At 42.8% G+C, this 21,887-nt stretch overlaps 1 protein-coding gene across 2 annotated transcripts in view; it reads right to left on the bottom strand.

Annotated features, from left to right (window-relative positions):
- Positions 1 to 346: 346 nt before the first annotated feature.
- The window catches only part of LOC311252917 (uncharacterized protein), a 45,287-nt gene continuing 23,746 nt past the window's right edge, over positions 347 to 21,887 (bottom strand). Inside the window, exons 2-6 of one of the 2 annotated variants that reach the window (XM_084346563.1) lie at positions 20,537 to 21,063; positions 3,584 to 3,775; positions 2,750 to 2,903; positions 2,472 to 2,657; positions 347 to 2,213 (exon numbers count right to left, since the gene is read on the bottom strand). In XM_084346563.1, coding sequence (XP_084202689.1) covers positions 1,877 to 2,213; positions 2,472 to 2,657; positions 2,750 to 2,903; positions 3,584 to 3,775; positions 20,537 to 20,810 — 1,143 coding nt within the window. In that variant the 5' untranslated portion in view covers positions 20,811 to 21,063 and the 3' untranslated portion in view covers positions 347 to 1,876. Of the gene's footprint in view, positions 2,214 to 2,471; positions 2,658 to 2,749; positions 2,904 to 3,583; positions 3,776 to 20,536; positions 21,069 to 21,887 lie in introns of both variants that reach the window. The other variant, XM_084346562.1, reaches the window with a different exon arrangement.

The following is a 21,887-nucleotide window of genomic DNA, read 5'->3' as shown; positions in this document are numbered from 1 at the left end:
ATCGGCATGTTACGCGTCTGTTTCTCACTTTTGATCAGTGTCAGAATGAGCACATCTGTCAGTAAAGCATCCTTGATTCGGTCAGCTCTCCAGTTTTCATAGTCCCATAGAGCAGGTGTCAGTCAAGTCCAGACAGACGAACCACTCTGTCTTCCTCGTGCGTCAGTGTCGCTCTGCAGGCAAATGAGGTCATTTTCTCATTTTCAACTGTCATGACACTATGATGAATTATGTCCCACCTCACCCTCCTTTCTCTCGTCCTTCATCTATTTCCTTCCTTCCTTCATCTATTTTATCCTCTTCCTCTCTTCTGTCAGAATAGCACACATTGAAAACACACGAACCGTTCGACTAAACAAACGTCTCTTTATTCAGCTTGTATGGCAGTCTTATTGTTACACAACACATAGCTCAATAATAAGCTGTTTAACCCCAACCCCCCCTTCAAAAAATGTAAAGTGCAGATTCGTTAGTGTGTTTACTCAAGTCCTTCTATTAAAAATAAAGAACAGCTAGAGTGTAACCTGACTAAAAATATAAAGATTAGAAATGCATGTACACAGAACTGGGGACGATAAAGGGTTATGGTTCATTATTCAGTTAGAAACAATGAAATTAGGAGCAGAAATCCACAAGTTCAGAGAATTCAAGTGAATCAGAGTTTGTAGGTCGACATGGTTTAGAGGTTCTCCGCCCTCCTGCTCAAACTTTACGTATCAGTGCATGTCCGTGCAGTTTCCAGTGCGTCAAGGACGAAACAGCAGCCTCGCAGTGTGTCTGTCTTCCTCATGTTTTCAGAGAACCTTAGTAACATCACACAAGAGAAAATAAATTTTTGGTGCATGATTAAACAACTTACTGTCTGATCCTATCTCAGGACTCAAACCAGACTTTAATTAATTCAAGTTGTGATAATTATTTGCACTTATTATTCCACCCAGGTCTAAATTCCAGACTGTATTTTAGTCATGTGCATCCGACATGTTCCTGAATCCATCAGTGGCCCTGAATGACTCCGCCGGAGTACCTCACCAGTCAAGCTGCCGACCGCAGAACAAGCTTTTGTCATAAATAATTATGTGACAGAATGTGTTGCGGCAGCACAGACAGACAAAAATAAACAGACAGGGACAGAAAAAAAAAAATACATTTAGTCAACAACTTTTGGAGAGAAAGAAAGGGATCAGTTCAAAACGATCTCTGTATCATTAAATCTTCACAAACAGCACAAAATTGGCCGCATTCAGGAGTTTGCGGCAACGGCGGCATTCTAATCACAGTGTGTTTGCTACCCATTAATCCCTACCGTCAGACTGTTTTCTCCACACAGTGCGGAAAAACACCTGGACATATTAACAAGAGCTGTAAAGTGACCCACAGATTTCAAAAGTTCATGTTAAGTCTTTAGTTTTAAAGCAAAATATATATATATATGTCTAGATTAGACTATGTGGAGTTCAGGAGGGCTGATAGGCGTCCTTTTCTTCACCATAAACTATTAAAAAGTCAATCACTGCTGAGAGATTTGAGCTGCCTAAACAGTCAAAGTCCTTCATGATCCATCACTATTCCTTCATAAACGTCACACTTCATAGTAAAACTTCCTGTGTTCCCTTGTTGACCGCCTACTTGAAGTTTTCTTGTACTTTCTGATGACCAAAAGAAAGAAAGACTTTCTCCAGAGACCTCCTCCTGCAGAGTGCAGCAGCAGCAGCAGTCCAGTAAGACTTAAGGAAAAATTCCAGTGTTCAGTTCCAAAATTCAGGAGAAGATCACCAAGCATGCAGCAAAAGGGGGAGCTTCTACACTGGCTGCATCTCCTTTTCTACACCGTCTTCTCTTTACTGCTTTAGAACCTAGAGGGTGGAAGACGTAGCTACTGCCATGGCCGCTGTGGTGTCGGATTAGGGTTGGGGTAGATAGGCGCCGGTGTTGGGTGGGGGTAGGCGGGCACAGCCGTGTTGGGGTTGGGCGGGTACGTCGGCGTGGGATACTGCGGCATCATGTGAGGCTGGTTGTGGGCGGCTGCGTGGGCGGGCGAGGAGGCGGAGGAGGAGGAGGAGGGGAGGTGGAGGTAGAGGGGGGCGGATGGAGCGGAAGGGGCGGAGGGCGCCGTGGGAGTGGGGACCCTCTGCAGGACGACGTGGGGGTAGAGCTGAGACTCGGAGCGGTACAGTCCGGGCATGGAGGCCTTCAGCAAACTCTCCTGACTCCTGTGTGAAAGACAGAGAGAGACAATCAGACTCAGGCCCAGTAGACGCAGTTGGACACAATGTCCGTGGCCGCTTGAGAATAGATTTCTGACTTTACGAGATGCACTTGAATGCATCATCAGGTCCCTGTCACGTGCATCAAATTGGGCCTGGTTGTTGGTTTTCTAACTGATTCTGACTTTATGTTCACATGTTGTGATATTATTATATTATTTCTGGTGTTTCCCATGTTTTGTTCTGTGTGACGTGCCACTTTACCTCTGGTATCCTCTGTTCTCATATCCACTGAGTCCTCCCGTCAGGTAGAGTGGGCTGTCGGGAGCCAGACGGGGGTTCATCCTCTGGGAGAGATGGAAGATCTTGGGAGGGGGGAACGCCTCCCACTCACCCTCTTCTCTCTCCAGCCAGCACTCGCTGCGACGGGCCGAGCGCTTGTCTCTGCGCCTGAGATAGGGAAAACTTCGTCAGCTCAGGGGTTCACGATTGAGAACAGGAAGTTGAGGGTTACTTATGACACCCCTTTTCTCCAGGCCTACCTGCTCCTTCCCTCCTTCTTGGCTCGGTCCCGACTGGATCGCTCCTGCAGGCAGCAGATGAGGAAGGACAGGGACATGGCGAGGATGACGATGCCACTGACCACTGAAGCCAACACGGCCACTCTGAGGCCACGGTCCTCTGGTCTGGGGATGGCTGGGGGATGAGGGGAAAAATAGATCATGTTTATCGACAGAAATCAGTAGCAGTCTGCAAGATGTTTCCAGCTACCGGCTGAGGAATTTGACTGATTAAATACAAAATGTGTATATTTACCCACTAAGAACTAGACTAGATTTCGTCATCATGTCTCTGCTTTAGCTCTCTGATTGCCCAGGATCTGTTAGATTATCATACAAATGTACAAACATGTCAAATGTTCCAGGAAAGCAAATCCCAACATCCTAAAAAGCAACCATTGGTGTACTTTTCATGCATGTCTCCAACATATTCTCCTGGATTGATAAATATATCGTCCCTGTGCGGCCTGTCTGACCTTTTCTCTGCTTTCTGAGTGCAGTAAAGATCGGTCCTATTTCCTCTCCCCAGTCAGCGGGAGGTTGATTTCACACGTCAGAATTTTTGAGAGGAAAAGTTAGACATGTTCCCCGAGCATGAAAAGGTGCTGTGCGAGTTCACCAGCGATGTTTTACATGCAAGCTGCAACCAGATTTCACGCATAACCAGGTGTGAGAAATGAAAGCTAGTCCACACTGAGTGCTGGAGAAAAATAGCAGCTGCTGTGAACTCAACAGCTCACTTAAGAAGAGTGCTCATTTGGAAAACATCAGTGAGGCTGAGAATCTACTTGATTTTCCTCATCAACCTGCGCTTACCTTCGCAGACAGGCAGGTAGTTGCTCCACTGCGGTTTGCCGTTCCTGACATTGCAGTAGATTTTGTCGCTGCCGACCAGCTGGTATCCCTCTCTGCACCAGAAGGCCAACACGCTGCCGATTGACACGCCTGTGCCGGTCTCCACGTAGAAGGAGCCCCGACGTGGTGGCAGGACGGGGATACAGGACAGACCTGAGGAGAGAGGAGACAATGCAGGTCGATTGATTGATTGACCAAACACTGTGTGACTGAGAGAGACATAAATAAGAAAGACCAGCGGTTTCGATTCATGCCAGCTCAATATGTTAATTCGCTTTCTTGCCAAGAGTCAGATGAGAAGATATAAACCACACTCACATTTGTAAAGTAAATATAAAGCTGGAGCCGGGAGTCAGTTAGCTTAGCTTAGCACAAAGACTGGAAACGGGGAAACAGCTAGCCTGGCGCTGTCCCAAAGCAATAACATTTCTCAATGTAACTCCTGTTCTGAGACTTTCCCATGTGAGGACTCCTGAACTGATAAAGTTCTTTAAATGTTAAGCACAGAGAGAAACAATCAGCAGCAAGTACCAGCTGGAGAGAGGGTGATTGTTGATTGTTGACCCTTAGTGGATTTTGGCATTTTTGGAAACAGGCCTATGTTTGAATCAGGCTGATGACTTTCATTTCTATCAGGCTCTGTTGTAGTCATTGCACATTTTTAACCTTGTTGAAGATTTAAACTCTATCCACTCTGTCCTAATAACTCTTTCTGACTGCCCTTTTCCGTGCCAGTTTCTACACCTCTTCCCTACACTGTCCTCTCTTTGTTTTCCCGTTCTTCTCTCTTTTCTCTCCTTCTTTCTTGTCAAACAGAGACACAGCTTGGTCCAGAATGTCTGTTATTTACGCTGAGAGCTGAGATTAGCGGTAACGTCGGATAGATAGACACAAAGAGATGGAGGGAGAGACCGAAAGGACTATTTTTATCCTCCTCATGCTACAATACGCAAATACCTCAGAGAGGTCTCGTGATACAGCAGCTATTGTTAGACCGTGCTGCGGGGATTTTTGATGCTCTCAGGAAATCTCATGTAAATCTACAGCGTCGCTAGAAGCACAAAACATCCCACAAAGGATCTTCTTCAAAAGGAAAATAAGCATGGTTTGTTTCTGCACCATGGCACATGATAACTGTATGATCTGCAGCTGTTTCACAGGGTTAGTGATCAGTGATGACTCAGCAGTTACTCGGCCAGATGCTTGGATTTCTGGCCTTAAAACATTCACTTCTCTGATTCTCTGTTTGTTAAGGCCATTATGTTAGACATCAATTCGTAACCTGTACAAAAAAAATTATAATTAACAAATTATTCTGTAAGAAAGTCTTTCTAGCACGTGGTAAACATTGTGATAGAGGCGCAGTTTGATTTGATTTATGCGCCAAAACTACTTGGTGAGGTTTAGGAAGACATCATGGTTTTGGGGTTATGTGAGTTACGTACGTATGTTGCATACATCACATTACGTACGCGATGATATTTTAGGCCTGAGATGTACCTGCTACTTAAATATCAGGCTCTGGATTTGCTAAAGGCACTACGTTCACTCGCTAGTTGCTAACTGTGTTCTATTCATAGTTTGGCTGGTGGCATTCAATGGGTCAGCTGAGTTTTTTCCCTCTGTAAACAGCTGGCTGTTGTGGCAGGAGAAGGGGTTGATGAGACCGCTAAGGACTGAACCAAAACAGCAAGGCCAGGGGTCGCAAATCCAAAACAATGAGCTTAAAGACACTACAACATACTTAGAATGGATTGATAATTCTCTGCAGGATTTTCTTTCCATTGTTAATATAAAAATAATGATTACTGCAGCTTGAAAAGAGCTTTTGCTCTGAAAAGAAATGAAGCGAGAGAAAATTAAAGCGTGGTGTTGGCTGTGCTAATAGGATGTTTTAATGAGTAGTGGCTTGAAGGGCATGTGATGCTGCAGTTTACTTTGCTGTGTCAGTATTAGTGTAATCTGTGTGTGTGTGTGTGTGTCTGTCTGTATGTCTATACAGAGAGCGAGGGAGATGTCATCCCACTGTAAGACCCTGCGAACATGCAAGCTGCTCTCTGCTGATTAGGAGCGACAGATGGGAGGATTTCTGCAGCGGTAGACACAGAGAGGGAGAGGATCCCGTGATCCTGTACGGAGATGACAGCATCCCCTCACACACACACACACACACACACACACACACACACACACACACACACACACTTGCACATCAAGGCACACACAGCAGACACGTGCGTAATGGCTACAGTACAGGGAAACAAGGACAAGCTGACTTTTAAAAGGGGAAACTAAAAGCCATTCTGTTTCCCTTAAGAGACCTTTTACTGATGCTATCACTCTGTGTGCGTATGTATGTGTGTATCTGGTGGCCACCACCTTAGACAAAAGCTCACAAAAGTGTCCTATAGCTGCATATTATTCTATTCAAAACTTCTCTTCCAAAACACAACAATATTTTTTTTTCCACATTTCAAAATCTTTCAGAATTTTGCCCAAATTATTTGGATTTTGTCGCTAAAGTAAAGTAATGATGGTGGCAAACTCAAATTCCTTTGAAGTTAACAAAGAAACATATAGTTAGATTTATAAAAAGCTGTTTGATAAAACATTAATTGTTTACGTCCTGGTCTGTGCCATGGCCCGGCGTGCACATACAGCACCTGTAATATACTACAATAAGACTTAAAGCAATGATTGATCTCATTCATTAGGTTTGCTAATGACTCCCAAGATGACTCCCAAAATGACATACATTATCATTCCCAAGATATTATGATTTAGTGATACTTGACATACGGGAGGTACGTGAGCTAGTCACTGTTTGGGTAGGTTTAGGCAACACATCTACTTGGCTAGGTGTAAGAAAAGGTTTGGGTTCAAATAAGTTAAGCTATGGATATAATGCAATTTAAGTATGTACATAACTCAACATAACTTACATAACTTTAATGTGCGACATGTAAGAATTTTAGTTGAATCAACTGAATGAGAAGGAATAACAGTTTTGACATTATGACGTCTATGTATTGTGTTGCAATGTATCTAGTAAGTTAGCATGCTAACCAGCTAGCCCTTGCTCGTCCCAATCCAAAGCTCCTGTGCTAGTGGTTTAAACACCAACACTCCCCTGGTGCTCTGAATCATGATTCTTCCAGTTAAACTCTGGATACAGCATTGGAGGTGGAGCCCCGTTCATTCCTATGAAAGTTGCTCAGTGGTGCACAAAGCCAAATATGCTCGACTCCCCAGGGATAAAATGTATCCACCATTTTACAGCCGCTTTTTTCACAATGTAAGCTTATGGGAAATAGTCTGTTTGGGCCACAGTTCATCACATGATTACACAGTTTGGCCACTGCGAAAGTTGGCTTCAAGGCCTGGCGCTCTTCCTGGGGGTTTGCTCTGCAGTAAACAGAAATAAGTGGTTACTCTGGTGATACGCTGCCTGCCTTTTGTTTTGAGTATGAATTTGACAGGTGGCTGATTCTTACATACAGCACCTTTAACATATGAGGATTTTTCACATGAGACATGTACAGTTGTCTCCTGAGAGAAAGCCCTTGACTTCCTCTCTGTGAAGACTTTCTTGCTCTTAATACTACCTCACCTGACTTCCTCTTTTGCTTCAGTCATAACCGCTATGGCCACTAGAGGTCGGCACCAATGTAAACATTGGTCGTTTAAACCCCCTTCAACAAACAACCAGTGTTGTTGTTTTTCTGGCTATACAATATACTATTCCTGATAAAACACATCATGTTTAATGAAGATTGGACATACACGTGAATGTATCCCTTCTGACAATACCAAGCTCATTTCTTTGTTTTCACTGCAACAAAAATGTTGCCGTGTGTCAGTGTTATAATCCTGTCATCTGTGTTTGAGAGATGCAAATCTTTTGCTAAAAGGAACAAGAAGGAGTGAAATTTTCATTTGAATGAATGTGATATGATATTGTTTAATTAAAATTAGTTTTCTTTTTAATTATTATTATCTGATATTCATCTGGTGAGTTCATCAGACCTCATTTCATTAACAGGAGCTGTCCCAAAATGATCTTCAGCAAAGACTGACACACGGCGCAGAACAACAAAGTTATCTATTTCCTGCCCACGCGGGGACATTATTATTTGGCACGGTAAATTAACTTTCAATATAATTTTTATTGGGACTACGTCGGGCTTTACTGTGTAGCTTGTTATATCTACAGTAGAATTAGTAAACAGTAGCCCAATTAGAGTATGTTGAATTTAATTGGGCAGCCCAGGGCCACACTGGCTGTTATTAGCTGACCACCGCTGTCGGATGTGTTCACTATGAGCTGTGAACTCCTGCTAACAATGTGCCAGTTGTGTTTTTAACAGTCTGTTCAAGTCCACCTGAAATCACATTGTTATCCCCCTTTTTGTATTCAAACATTGTTTTATTCTTATGTATTGTTAAAGGTGCAATATGTATGACATTATGCCATCTATGTAATTTGCTGCAAAGATATATAGTCTTCTAAAGTAAGCATGCTAACCAGCTAGCCCCAACATGTCCTGGTCCAAAGCTCCTCCTATGGACAACTAGCTGCACGGCTAACCGAGCTACCTTTAATAGTTTATTATCAAAAGAAAGTATCGGGAATAATCCTTTTGGCCGAAAGCTGAAGGGGCGTGTCACATGTTCATTGGAACTTTGTTCACAGCTGCATGCTGTAGAACCAAAACATCGGGCTAAAAGATGCTAAAACGCCCCGTAAAGCTGAGGGGAACTGCAGAGTTGTGTGTTAATTCTCTGTGGTTTCATCATTACCATCCATATAAATGACTTTATGTTAATGTTACACTCTGTCAGCCTGTTAGCTCACTAACAATGCCTTGTAAGACACCATTAGCTCATTAGCTAATGTATGTACCGTGTACAGCACTGGTCTGGAGACTCAAACACAGTCACAGGACTTGAATCTGGAATGCAGCTCCATAAGCCACCTCACACACCCACACACACTCGCCTGCCCAAGAGAACGCCTTTACCTCGATAAAGGCAAATTAAATATTAAACACATTACGTGACACTCTGTTTTAAGAATCCAGCTGAGGTGTTTTTTCGTTGGCTGTTGCCACGCCTCAGCAGGAAACTCCTCAGCCATCCCTACAAACCCCAAGACACTGAAATAACACCTACCTCCCTCTGAGTTGACACGCTATAGTAAACAGAGAAGAACATGAACGCCAGTGTGAAGTGGACAAACAGAGCACCCCGAGTGGAGCCCAGCATCAATAAACAGAGATAATGCCGAAAAGAAAATGTGTGTTGGTTCAGGCTGAAATCTGTACTGAAGTCCAGGTAGTGACACCACATTAGTTCTGTGTGTGTTGACTCTGCGCTCTGTTTGCTCCTTCGTGTTAGTTCACCCCCATTCAGAAAGCTTCTCTGTCATCGTGGAAACTGTGGGTTGCCAATCAAAGTGTTCAGCTGCCAGTGTGGTGCTAATTTACTTCTGGACCCCCCCAAACCTGGCAACCCGACACCGCCAGCCAAACATCCACTCTGCTGTATTCTTCTCTCGTCTCTGTCGGGGAAGCACTCGGAATAGTTTGTGATTAAATAAAGATTAGGCTCTCTGCATTAAAGATTCAAACACACACACACACACACACACACACACACACACACACACACACGTTCACATACTTGCAGAATGAGTGAACAGAACAAACATATACCTGCTAGGTGCACCCATGGCATGCACATGTATGAAGACAGTGCAGTGACATAAAGCTTGCATGCCATCTCCACCCTTCTCCACCCTTCACTGTTTATGTATACTTGCAGGGACCTTTACTAACTCTATTTACTTTCCTGCCTCATGAACCCCAGATTTAAGAACTTACCCTGTAAACTGGTCCAAATCCGCGCATAGCCGAGGCTGAGATACCAGTGTCCTGACTTGTAACCCTGGGATTGGTCAAGCTCCACAGGATAACACTGGATCAGACCACATTAACTTATTTTCTGTTTTACAAATGTAACTGTAACTAACCTATGAGAATGAATGATAACTGTAAGATATTTATGAATGGCAACATGAAAAGCAATGCCTGCCAATGTAAATTAGCCCAATGGGGACAGTTGAGACAGTCACCTCTCTTTGCAATCCATCAAGGTCGAGTGTCATGTCAGATGTTGAAATGCGCAGCACAGAGGACAGGTGTTTATCTGTCAGTCTTGGCTTGTTGTAGTTCAGTCATGTCACCATCTTGACAACCGCTCAAGGATGTTATATTAAATGCAATCGCTATTGAAACTTGTCGCTTGTTGTCCAAAGGAAGTGTAGACAGCGCCCTCTGTCGGAACCAAGGTATTAATACTGTAACAATGTGGACTCACAGTAGTCCTTTGCCTCAGGATTCATTAACGTGCTGCCTCTTATTGATTTTTTGGATTTTGTTTTATTTTTTTGAGGACTTTGCGGGCCAGATTGAGATGATTGGCTGTATTTTGCCCATGTCTGGTATAGATTATATTTGAATTTGCCTTGTTTTTTTGTTTTGTTTTGGTCAATAAGGAGGCACGGGCATGTTTACGAGCATATCTCAACTACAGTATTTTAAAGCAGTTTAAATCATTGTTTTGGCCACTTGGAGGCAGCGGAACAAGCTATAATTACAACATTGTCATATTATCACATACTAACACTCAGTTGATGTAGCGAACACGTTAGCAGTGAGTTGCGTTTTTGCACATCCGGTAGACATAAAGCAACAATAGCATTCACTTAGAGTTTGTATAAATGACGGCAATCTGTCTTTCCAAAATGTAAATAATATATCCCTCTCCTTTTAGCTCTGTTTGGGTCTCCACCAACTCCTAAGGGAAGCTAGTTAGCTGCGATGAGATTGAACCAAAACAGCATACAGTACATGTGCTTCTTTAAACCAAAATACTCCATGGGTCTAATGGGAACTGCTGAGTCAGGTGGTTATTCTCTGTGGATCATTCGACCAATTGTTAAAATATAAATCTTGACTAGTATAGTTTTAATGCTAGCATCCCCAGATTTGAGGTGTTAAAGAAGCCATCGTCACTGTGTTTTCTCACAACACAGTATTTGTTCTTCTACTTCGAGGACTTTTTATGTGAAAGCAGTATCCTGCAACCAGAAGTTAGAAGTTAACAAACTGAATTAAAGACTCTTCCTCCTCCATGCTTGGTCACTTTTCCCTGGATAAAAATGGTTAAAAATAAATTTAATCTGAGTCAGACTTTGCCAAACGCTAAAAGTCTGAGTTGAAGCTAATGAAAGATGGCACTCGTGGCTGACGGCTGACTAGCTTCATCTCGTTCGTCCTCGTGTTCCTGTCGGATTCTTCTCCTCCTTGAGTGTTTTTTGGTCCCTTTGCTCCAGCTGCTCCAGCTTTATGTGATCTGCCTTAGCACAACATCAGGCCTCTCTGTCCTCCCCATCAGTGTATCTATTTCTGTGGCACCTCACTGATGCGTGGTATCACAACAGATTACCTAATCCCCTCGGCTCTCGCTCTGCTTGCGAAGTGTGTGTGTGTTTGTGTGTGTGTATGTGTGTGTGTTCCTCTGCGAACACATAAAGACATGCATGTTTGCCCCAGCCTTGCATTAGCACTTGTGTACAGTGAGTCCCAACTGCTATCAGAGTGAATCAAAGTATATTAGACCATTTGTATGGGCACATTTTGAGAGTTTATTTTCTTTTGGGTTGATGCTTTATGATGATTGAAGAGACCAGAGGCAGAAGCTGAAAGGTAACTGGCAGCTCCTTTAAGTGGCAGCTTTGGCAGGATCAGATGGAGGATAATCTGTCCAGTTAAACAGAGCAGGGACAGTAGGGCTGATTTTAAGCTACGGACATCACCAATTGACCCTTAAACCTTACCAGGAGGCAGTAACAATGGTCTTACAACCTTTAGCCTTCCACAAGCTTGGCTGAGCCTGAATGTTCAATGGAAGCCGTAAATACAAAAGGTTTACTGCATCTTCAGCCACAGTGGATGTCACTTCTGGAAATGTAGGTAATAAAATCAGAGGTATTTAAATAAGTATTGTCATTTCCAACAACCTGCTATTGAGTGCTGTAGTAACGAGTCCTAAAACTCAGAAATCAGTTAGCATTTTTGCACTTCTGGTTCCCTCATCTAAAAGTCAGTAGATGTTTTGAACGGGCTTTTGGTTAAATTCCTGATATAAGGTCTGTTGTTACCACAGGTATTTACAAGTTTGCTTCTACAAAATAAAATACATAATTAAATGCCCCACAATTGAATTATTCGGCACTTACGGTAAAAGGTAAAATCCCATTGGCTTTTGGTCGAGTGAACCAGGTCGAAGCTAACTTATTTAAAGCAATAGTTTAACAGTTTGGAAAGTGCAGTTATTCCCCTTTCTTGCTGAGAGTTATATGAGAAGATCAATAGCACACACATACTTGCACGCTAAATATGTAGCTGGAGCCAGCAGGCAAGTTAGCTAAGCCTGACTAAGCTAACGCTGGATTTGTGGAAACAGCTAGCCTGGCTTGACCCAAAAGTAAGAAAATGCACCTACTAGCATCTGTGACGTTCAATAATTATTTATTTAATCCAAACAAAAGGCCGAAATGTTAAAAAAAAATTACCTTTATAGGGGGTTTATGTGCCATGCCTTATTATTTCTTGGCTGGAACAAGTATGCTAACTTCCTGGAGTTTCGACTGGTTTCCTGGCACATAGGCTAACTCCCTCTAAAAATGACAAGCTGCTAATGTTAGACTTTTGGCACATTTTGTAAAGGAAGTGCTGATGTGCAGATTTTGTCACATTCTGCCAGTTCCAGGCTAGCTCCTTCTCCGTTTCCTGTTTTTATGCATAGCTAAGCTAACAGGATGCTGACTCCAGCTACATTTCTAGTGTAGATGTAAAAGCATGATGGGAGACGTGAGAGACGTATCGGAGACTGTTATTTCTGTCAAACTATGGTGCTTGTGGTTTGATGTGACACTCTGTGCCAAAACACCGTCCGGATGAGATTTCCGGAGGAGTCTCTGCTGCGTCTTCCCTTTCATTCCTCCTGCCCCTTCAGTTGCTGCCATCCAGCTTCAACCATCAGGACAGAGAGAAGGCTCATTTCAGACTCTCCCCCAGTGACTTTGTTCAGCAAGCGGTGCTAGTTTTAAGCCGTGGGAAGGTAATAATGAAGTTGAGTCGCTGCCAGCAGCCATATTGGATTGACAGGCAGAAGACAGAAGGAACTCTTTGTCTGAGGCTCGCCAAGCCTGAAGGCTCAGGAGTGACGATAGTGTGTGTCGATGACAGAAATACCCCTGGCACAGAGTGTACTTATGTGTGTGTGCCACTGAGTACGAAAGCATGGGTCCCCGCAGAAAGTCTTCCTGTGGGTCATGCATGTTTGATATCAGGAAATGGCCTATGTTAAAGTTTAGATCTTTGCCAAAGTGCTCGTCTCCTCTGAGTTGCTGCTTTCCAAAAAGAAATCTTGGAGAAAAAATTATCACGAGTGAAAATTCTGTTACAATATAATTATAATTTGTTTCTTTTGTATGTGAGATGAATATCAAATTGTTTTGCAGTGCGAATGTGAAACACATGAGTGAAGGCAGATTTCTCTCCGAGCTCCCGACGCACTCCTAAAAAAAACAAAAACCTCAAATAGACATACGTAATTGGCTTCAAAATACACTGGCACCTACCTGCTACTAGTTAGTGTGCATCTGTATTCTGAGGTGTTAGCGTGTCATTAACAGGATTTCTTGTGCCAGAAATAGCCTGGAATAGACAAAGGTAATTGGCTTTGCGTGTAAGTTAATCAGATTAAAGGCAGTGTAACATTTCACATTTACGTTGTAGGCTTTTGGCTGACGATCGTATCGAAAGAGACTAAGAGTGAAGAATAAGCAGCTTATTGTCATCGTGATGCTGTATCCGAAATTGAACGTCGCTATTTGTTTTTGTTCAGGAAGCTGGAGTCTTTTTGAATATTCATCCACTCATAACTCCAAGCACTTGGTTGTGGTCTCTGACTTCTTAATTGCACACCATTGCTTTACACTCCAGTGCTTCCTTTTGATAGGAATGAAACAGAAGAGAGGGGTTCGTTCCTTCAGGGACTGTCTCAGAAAACTGCATTAAGTAAAGACAAAATCTAATTTCAGGAAAAAACAATACCACAGACGGTCAGGATTCACCCTAAACTCCATCTTGGCAAGATTAAGAGGCAGACTACCTGCTAGGTAACTGATATAGGCTTCATTTAGGGATTTACACTAACATTAACTCTCACACACTCTTAGGTTAATAGGTTGTGTTACCGTGTTAGTTTTCAGGCTTACGGCTTTTCTGAGGCTGAAATGCCCGCTGCGGGCATCAACGGGAGGTCAACCTGGACACTAACTGCCCTGCTGTGCCTGCTCACTCTTAGCACCAATACAGGTAGTCTGACTTTGACTTACGATGAAAAGAATATTGCAAAATGTAGCACACAACTATACATTTCTGAGGAAAACGAAGCTTACTGATTTGTATTTAATATTCTTGAGTGGTTTATGCCTTTCCATTAATTTTATTGAGCTCCGCTTTTGATTCTGGCTTGTTTATTCGTCTGTGCAATACACATCACAGATTACTGAGCTAGTTTGTTGCATCCCTTGTCCGCCTCCTTGTTCCTACTTTATCACATCACATTTATATATCTAATAATTATAATTATTTCTGCTTTCTCGTTATGTTCCTTTCATTCAGTGTTTAATTTGTTTTTGTGCTTGTAAAAGATCTTGAAAAGTTAAAAAAGGTCAAAGTCCGCACCAACAGAAGCTCCTCTCTCCCGCAGAAAACACTGCTCCTGAAACGCCTCGTCAGTAGCCCCGCCTTTAATTCAGTGACTTTTCGACATCACACTATGACACTGTCACACATTTGCATAATGTATGCCTAGCAGGTAGTTTGGTACATAAGAAATGATTTAGCAGAGCTGCTCTGTTGTTGTTAGCGGTGCTGAGTCAGGCGTGTGTGTGCTGACCAATCAGGGCAGACTGGGTATTCGGAAGGGGGGACCTTAAAGAGACAGGCGCTAAAACAGAGCGTTTCAGACAGAGGGGGAATACAGTGCTGCAGCCAGTGGCGGTCCTAGCTTGCATGACGCCCAGGGCGAACCTCACCTTCAGCCCCCTATTTTATTTTTAAATCTATCTATCTATCTATCTATCTATCTATCTATCTATCTAATTATGACTGAAATGTGCTTTATTTGGAAGCAATTCGTGATGTGATTGACTTTAGCCTACTAGTTGCATTAGTTGTGCACTATAAGATGAATCCCCTTGCTTTACTGCTCCCCCTTACCAGTAGGGAGAGCTGAGGTCCAGTAGATGAACCTATCCAATGCCAATTTTTCAAACTGCAATTAATTTCTTAATAAATAAATGTATTGCTTTTGTGTGTGTACTCTGATGTATATACATTGTAGTAAATCCAGCATGAAAGCTGTTGAATACTGCGAGATGTGACACAGCTAGATGGACTCTATCGATCTGAGATGGAAACGGGTAGTTAATCCAGTTGTAAGATGAGGAACAAAGATGGAAAAAGCTAGATTTAGATGGACATAAAAACAACTTTTCAAAAGATATTAAAACACAGGTTACGACTGCGTAAAACCAAGGAGGAGCACCTGAGGACGTGTTAATCAATAGCAGAACTCTGATCAATTTACTTACAGGAATGGCCGGCGGCGAGGATTCCTGGATGAGCTGTATAATGAGTCACGGCTCATATTGATGGAGTCTGAAAGCTGTGGTTTGATCCAGTGCCTCGGGGCTCTGTGTGCTAAACCCTCACATGTCTGCTTCAGTAGTTTTATTGATTTTACAACAGTAGACTCGGTAAGCGGATGTAAGGAAGGAGGAGACATTCAGATTATGTCTCCACCGCAGACACTGGATCTCTACCAGTTACACCTGACCTCTGACCTCTCGGAGGGATGGCATTGAACACGCTTTTTACATTTTTATAAGCTTAACTTGTAAAAATATAGGCCTTTTTGATTAATGACTATACAGTATGTCCAGATATTGAGTGAACTGTAACGCTTGGACACAATCTGCTTTCACATGCCCAGAAATTCAACTGAACAATTAGCTTAAAGTAATGAATGAATTGGTTGAAATGTTCACGTAATGAACATACAGTTCATACTGCTGGCCAAAAGAAATGGATAATGAGTAAATACTGAGACAAAGATAATGGCCAAATGTTTAAAGGTTTAAATAGATAGATAAAAGTAACAGATAAAGAGTTAAAATAGTTAGGACGTGGATAAATGCTTGCTAAAAGAAATGGTTAAACCACATTAAAGTGATGGATGTATGGAACCTGCTAAAGGTAATGAATACATGGAAGAAATCATGTATCCACTGTATCCATGTATATGTATGTATCCATGTAAGACTCTACACTAGGTGTCATTGCTCTGAAGGCACAAAACCCAATAATCCCCCAAAAAATTCTTATTCGGCCCGTTATCCTGACGGCCATTGCTCTGAAAATAAACGCTCTGGCATCACCAACTTACGTACGTACATTTTTGTTGTATTTGTAGAAAATCTCTTAACATCCTGACAGCAATCAATCGATCAATAAAATGCTCTGAAAAAAGAAAAGAAATCCAGTATCTGTGGCTGTCGCAGGTGTCTAATAAGCCCATCCAATCATTTCATCGGTACCTGAATGAATTAAGCAGCAGCTGCCCCAGCAGCACATAGCACACACCTACAGCAAAGAACAGTCAATGCAGCGCCAGGTAGCTCGGTACGTTTGCGACAGCTTTTTTGCTTGTGATTTTTTAGACTAAAAAAAGCACAGAGAACTTGAACAAACTAGAATGTAACACACAGCTCCCAGCAGGCCAGCGAGAGGCGCAGTCAGGTGGTGTGAATTCATTTGTTTTGGAGGAGTGGCTCTGGAGGGAGGAGGAGAACTTTTTTGGTTGGATACTTTGAAAATGTAGCTTTTCTGCTGGTTTCTACAATCTTACCAACCCCAACTTTAACAGACGTAACTGATGTAGGTATATTAACCCAAACCTGATCTTTTCCTAAACTTTACTGAGTAGTTGTGGTTCCTAAACCTAACCAAACCGCTGTTTCTAAACAATAACCAGGTGTTTATTAGTTTTACTGTGATGACAAAGGTCACCTGACTTCATCCTTGCACGTCTAAATATACTAAGATATTAAGGGCAAGGGTGAATTTGAGTTCATCTGATAGGCCTGTAAAAAAAAAAAAAACAAGGTTGGGAGCCATTGTCGTATAAACTCCTCCAGCTTTGTCTTCATTCAGTGGTTCTGATTTGGATGCTTTATAAACCTTATGTGTCCAAAAGCTCTGCACGTATAAAAGCCCTCTATATTTAACAGGATTTATTTTTTATGCTGTAAATGACGACTGAGGCTGGTTTTATGCTCCAGAAGCTCAAAACTAAAATGGCCAAAATACAATACACAATATTGCTGCTGTAATCCAGACCTGAAGGAGAGAGTCAAATAGGCTTAAAACGTGGTGGAAAAAAGTAAACAGAATGAGGAGCTTTTATCTGTTAATGCTAGCCGGAATAAGTAGTTTATGCTGTCATACACACACACACACTTTGGTTTAGGGAGCGCTGATATTAATCACACCTCCAGGATTTAGACCTTTTTGGAAGCTCTCTCGCATAAAAGCTGTGGTGTGGCGTAATTCATGCATGTGGTGCTATGTGGCAAGCCAGCTGATCACCTGTGTGTGCTGTTTGTGTGCACACGTGTTTGTGTGTGTGTGTTATTAAAGTATAAAGTGCTTATTCCTGCTCTGTCAGACACAGAGCTGCCGTTATGAAACGAGCAACTGTGTTGTTTATTCTCTAAACCTTTAAGAAGATTGGTGCCGTTTGGGCCGAGTGCGTCCATTTCTAATGTGTGTGTGAGTGTGTACTCGTGTGTGAGTGTGTATTATGAGTGTATTAGGCACGTGAGCATTGCATTTTGTCATCTGCTGTAGGCTATTTATGCATACACGTGAGTGAGAAGGGGCGGGCGAGGGACATAAGAGTAAATGATGAAAAAAGAGAGGGAGACAGTGGAAGGACATAAAAGAAGAAATAAGAAGTGACAGACACTTAGAGGAAATAAAAAATAGAAAAACAAGGAGTGAGAAGCAAAGTGACAAAGGGAGAAAAAGCAATTAGTAGAAAAAGGGGGAGAGAGAGAGAGAGAGAGAGACATAAAGACAGAGAGGAGCACAGGAAAGAGAGAGAGAGCGAGCGAGAGAGGAAATGGACAGAGGGAGCGGAGGAGAAGAGAAAGGCTCATGCTCCAGTGGAGAGGAAGTCATGCGAGCGGCGCTGCAGCTTTCTCTTCAGGCTGAGCTGCTCCAGCCTGGACATAACAAACTGTCTTTAACAGCATCACCTGCCACCTCACACACACGCACACGCACGCACACACACACACACACACACACACTGGGACTCAAAGTGCTCATTTGCTCACACTTCAGTATTCCCAAACACAAAAACGCAGTCCGACATAAATTCACACGTGTAGAAACACTCAGGTTGTACTGCTGTACTTGTATAGAGCCTTGACATTTTGACATAATACATAATAAAACCTTCCCAATACTTTAAGGTCATATTGATAACATTTTTATGTGGACGAATCATTTTTTTAAATAATACATCTACAGAGCTGTTAGAAAGGTGCAGTATTAAAGTACCTCTTTTCCTTACAAACACTATTACGACTGTGAATTAATCATTTTAAATGTTTGTCGGGTCTAAAATATTTCTTTTGTTTGTCTCTGTGTAAGAATTCTGTCGGTTGGTTCCAGCTTCTAACAAGGTTTGTGAGCCAATAGCACAACAGCGTTGGTATCAGGTGGTTTCCATGTTTCATCAGGAGTCTTGGAAGCTGCGAGTTTGTGGAAAAATAACAAGACTGGCTGAGTTAGCTAGCTAGCGTAAGCAACATTTGCCAGCGTTAGCAACATTAGCTGGTGCACAAAGTGGCAACCAATAGAGAAGGCAGATGACTGCAGATGACAGCGGTGTTGTAACGTGAATGCAGACAGTGGCTAACTGTTATCAATAACACCCTTGAACCCTCAAACAACACTTTCCACACATGTTATCACCCCCATACGGGATACTATTTTTACACCTAAAAATGTTGATTGACTCCTTTCCCATTGCTACTAGGTGACTTTGCATTTCTTTTCTCCTGGCGTGTCACATTCAATGTCACGAACGTGCCAAAAAACAGAAGGCAGCATGAAGGCCAGTGTCATTGTTACTGTGGTTACTTTTTTAATATCTTTTACTGCTTTTAAGTGAACAATGTTTGAGCGCTGCTGAATGGAGACGGATGGGAAAGTACTTACAGGCCAATGTGCATCGTAGCATCACACCTGGATATGGGTGTCCATCCAGGTGTCATAATTCCATCACAGCTGATAAATAGGGACTTGAAGCAGCGACGGTTTAAGGGTCGCTGTTGTTAGTTAAAGTTGCTTATTGGTATTTACTTTCCACAACTGCTAACCCGTTGGAATGTAGCTATCCTTCCAGCATCACTGCTTAAAGCCCCGAACATGTGACTACTGCTGAGTCGAGAATGAGTGCTGATTGTACCCTTTTTACACCGAAGACAAAAGCTAGATGTCCGTGGGTGTTAATGGGTTTTCTGTCCACTGTGAACAGGATTAACAGATGCACAAGAGGACACACACATGCATGCACTCAGCTGACACGCATATCAAACTTGCTTACATGTACGCCCGCACGTGGATTTACTATTAATCGAAAGCGGAACAGAGTACACACATGGTAGCAACACGTGTGTACTTGAACACTTGAGCGCTCCGTGTCTTTCTCAGTAGGTTTTCAGGGGAAAGTTGTTTCTAGTTTTGTGAACTCTTGTCATGGCCTGCAGATAAAAGAAACAGAGCGGAAATTTTTGGGGCAAGTAAGTTTACTTTTGGATGGGTGCTCAAGCAAAGAGCTGCAGACCAACTTTGAACGAGTCCATTCTGAACACTGAATTCAAGGCAAGTGTTAGAAGGCTATATTTTAGTTGAGTACTTACAATACAATACATATATACTTATATATAAATGCTGTTTTCTGTGGTTAGGGTTATGGAAAGGCTTGGTTCGTACTATCATGAAGGATACTTGGGTAAGGACTCCTCAAAGTGAGGAGAAACAGACTAGTGATTACATTGTAACTGCTGGTGTTGCAACAGAATCTAATCCTGTTACAGAGTCAACAACATCTACATCTAAATATCTGAATCCACCTAATGGAGTCAACATTTTTGGCATGACCAGTCAAACTGTTGCATTTGACCATAACGAGAACTATCCAAGGTTTCCCAAGCCAAAGTTGACATGTTTGAATGGGTTTCTGTCAAAACCAACGATCAAAAACCCCAAAAAGATTCAGTTGGCTACCACAGATGACTGATACAGCATGCAAATATTCATACCTGAGAGGCTGAAACCAATTATTTTTTAAATTTTTGCTTGAAAATGAGTTAAACAATTAAACAATAGTCAAATTGATGATGAGCCATCTTCTATCAATTGACTAATTGTTTAATGGGGTGATCGTCTCAGCTCTAGTCACAGAGTAATTCTCTCTTCGAAGGGCAGTTATCATCCTGTATCCAGAGTTAAGAACATGCACCAAACACTCTTTTCACTCTGACATGAGGTGCCGCAAAGGAAAAGTTGGACCCAGACTTCATTGCACGAAAGATTTCTTTCAATGTTGTTGGAACTTTTGGTCTTCAGGCATGCAGCTGCAAACTTTCCAGTCAAAATCATCATTAAACCTCACACATGACTGACAGACAGACAGACTAACCTGTATAGTTGCTGGTGGTGCTCTGAGTTGGTGCTTCTGTCACAGCCTCTGTCTGTGCCTCCTTCTGAGTCTGGGCTTCGGTCTGCAGGTCCGGCTGCAGCTGGATCATCGTGCCGGTCGAGTCCTCCAGCAGCAACGTGGCGGCCGTGCTCTGTGCGTCCTCGGGGCTCAGAGTGGAGCCACTAGCCAGGACCAGAGCACAGAGCAGGGTGCACAGCAGCATCCAGAGGTGGGTGCCTGTGCTTAGAGCGGCGAGTCCAACTTTAAGAGGCATGGGGTCAGGTAATGAAGAAGAAGACCTGGATAGGAAAGAAGAAGAAGGGATTCACAGCCTCATGGTGAGGTGCTTTATCTTGACCAGGGTCTGAGATGGAAAGATCCTTTGGAGAAAAGTTTCCCTCTTCTTTTCCTCTCCTCTCCTCTCACTGCCTCCTCAGTTTTTCTTCTTTTCCCTTCTCGTCTGTCCTCTTCTTCACTCCCTTGGCGGAGAGAGGACAACTCCGCCTGTGTTGCCACTCATGATGCTGCTGTGCTGCAAAGAGGTGCAACGGAGAAAGAGAGGAAGTGAGGGAGTGAGTGTGTTCACGTATGTCTGTGTGTGAGAGTGAATGTTAGATCCAGCTGTAATCTGCTCTGCGCTCACTTGCTGCAGCTTCCTCTCCAGCCCTCTCCTCTCTGTCCCTCTGCTCGTTCACTCGTGCTCTCTCTGCTCACTCGGTCCGCTGCTGTCTCTCTCTCTCTCTCTCTCTCTGTGTGTGTGTGTGTCTCTCTCTCTCTGATCTCCAGCTGGGCTAACTGAACTGAGCTCTTGCATAACAGTAACTCATTCGCTGAGCTGTGCTGAGCTGTAACTCATGCAGCCTTAAGTCCTGATATTCCTGGTTGCTGCTCTTTCCCTCTCTGCCCCTCTCACCACGCTTTCCTTTCAGTCTATTGACTGTATAGAAGGTTGAAGGCTTTTACTGGAAAACCATTTATTCTGATCAATATCTGCTTTTGGATTGCTCGTTAGATCACAAGTTGGGGGTTAGATTTTGGCAAGATCTGATTAAGCGTTGGTTGGTTGTTTACAACAGGTTTTTGCATGTCATGACTTTATGACTCTTGTGAAAGGGTCTATTTTAACCAAAAACATGTTTTCCAATACCTCACTTAGTACTTTTGTTCCCGACACCAAAGTATTTAAGTTCAGTAAGTCTAGCCAAACAGAGACAGATAACTGAAAATATAAGATCTCCAAGACTTTTGGACTTTTATTTTCTAAGTTGACATGATGCTCTCGGAGCCACATGTTTCATGATGCTGTGGGGAAAAAACACCAACACGAGTCGCAAAGCTATGCAGTGATGTT

Source organism: Pagrus pagrus, assembly GCF_965226575.1.
Source record: "Pagrus pagrus genome assembly, chromosome: 23".
Lineage (NCBI taxonomy): Eukaryota > Metazoa > Chordata > Actinopteri > Spariformes > Sparidae > Pagrus > Pagrus pagrus.
The sequence above is the reverse complement of the archived record's forward strand: the minus strand, read 5'-3'. Positions and strand labels throughout refer to the sequence as shown.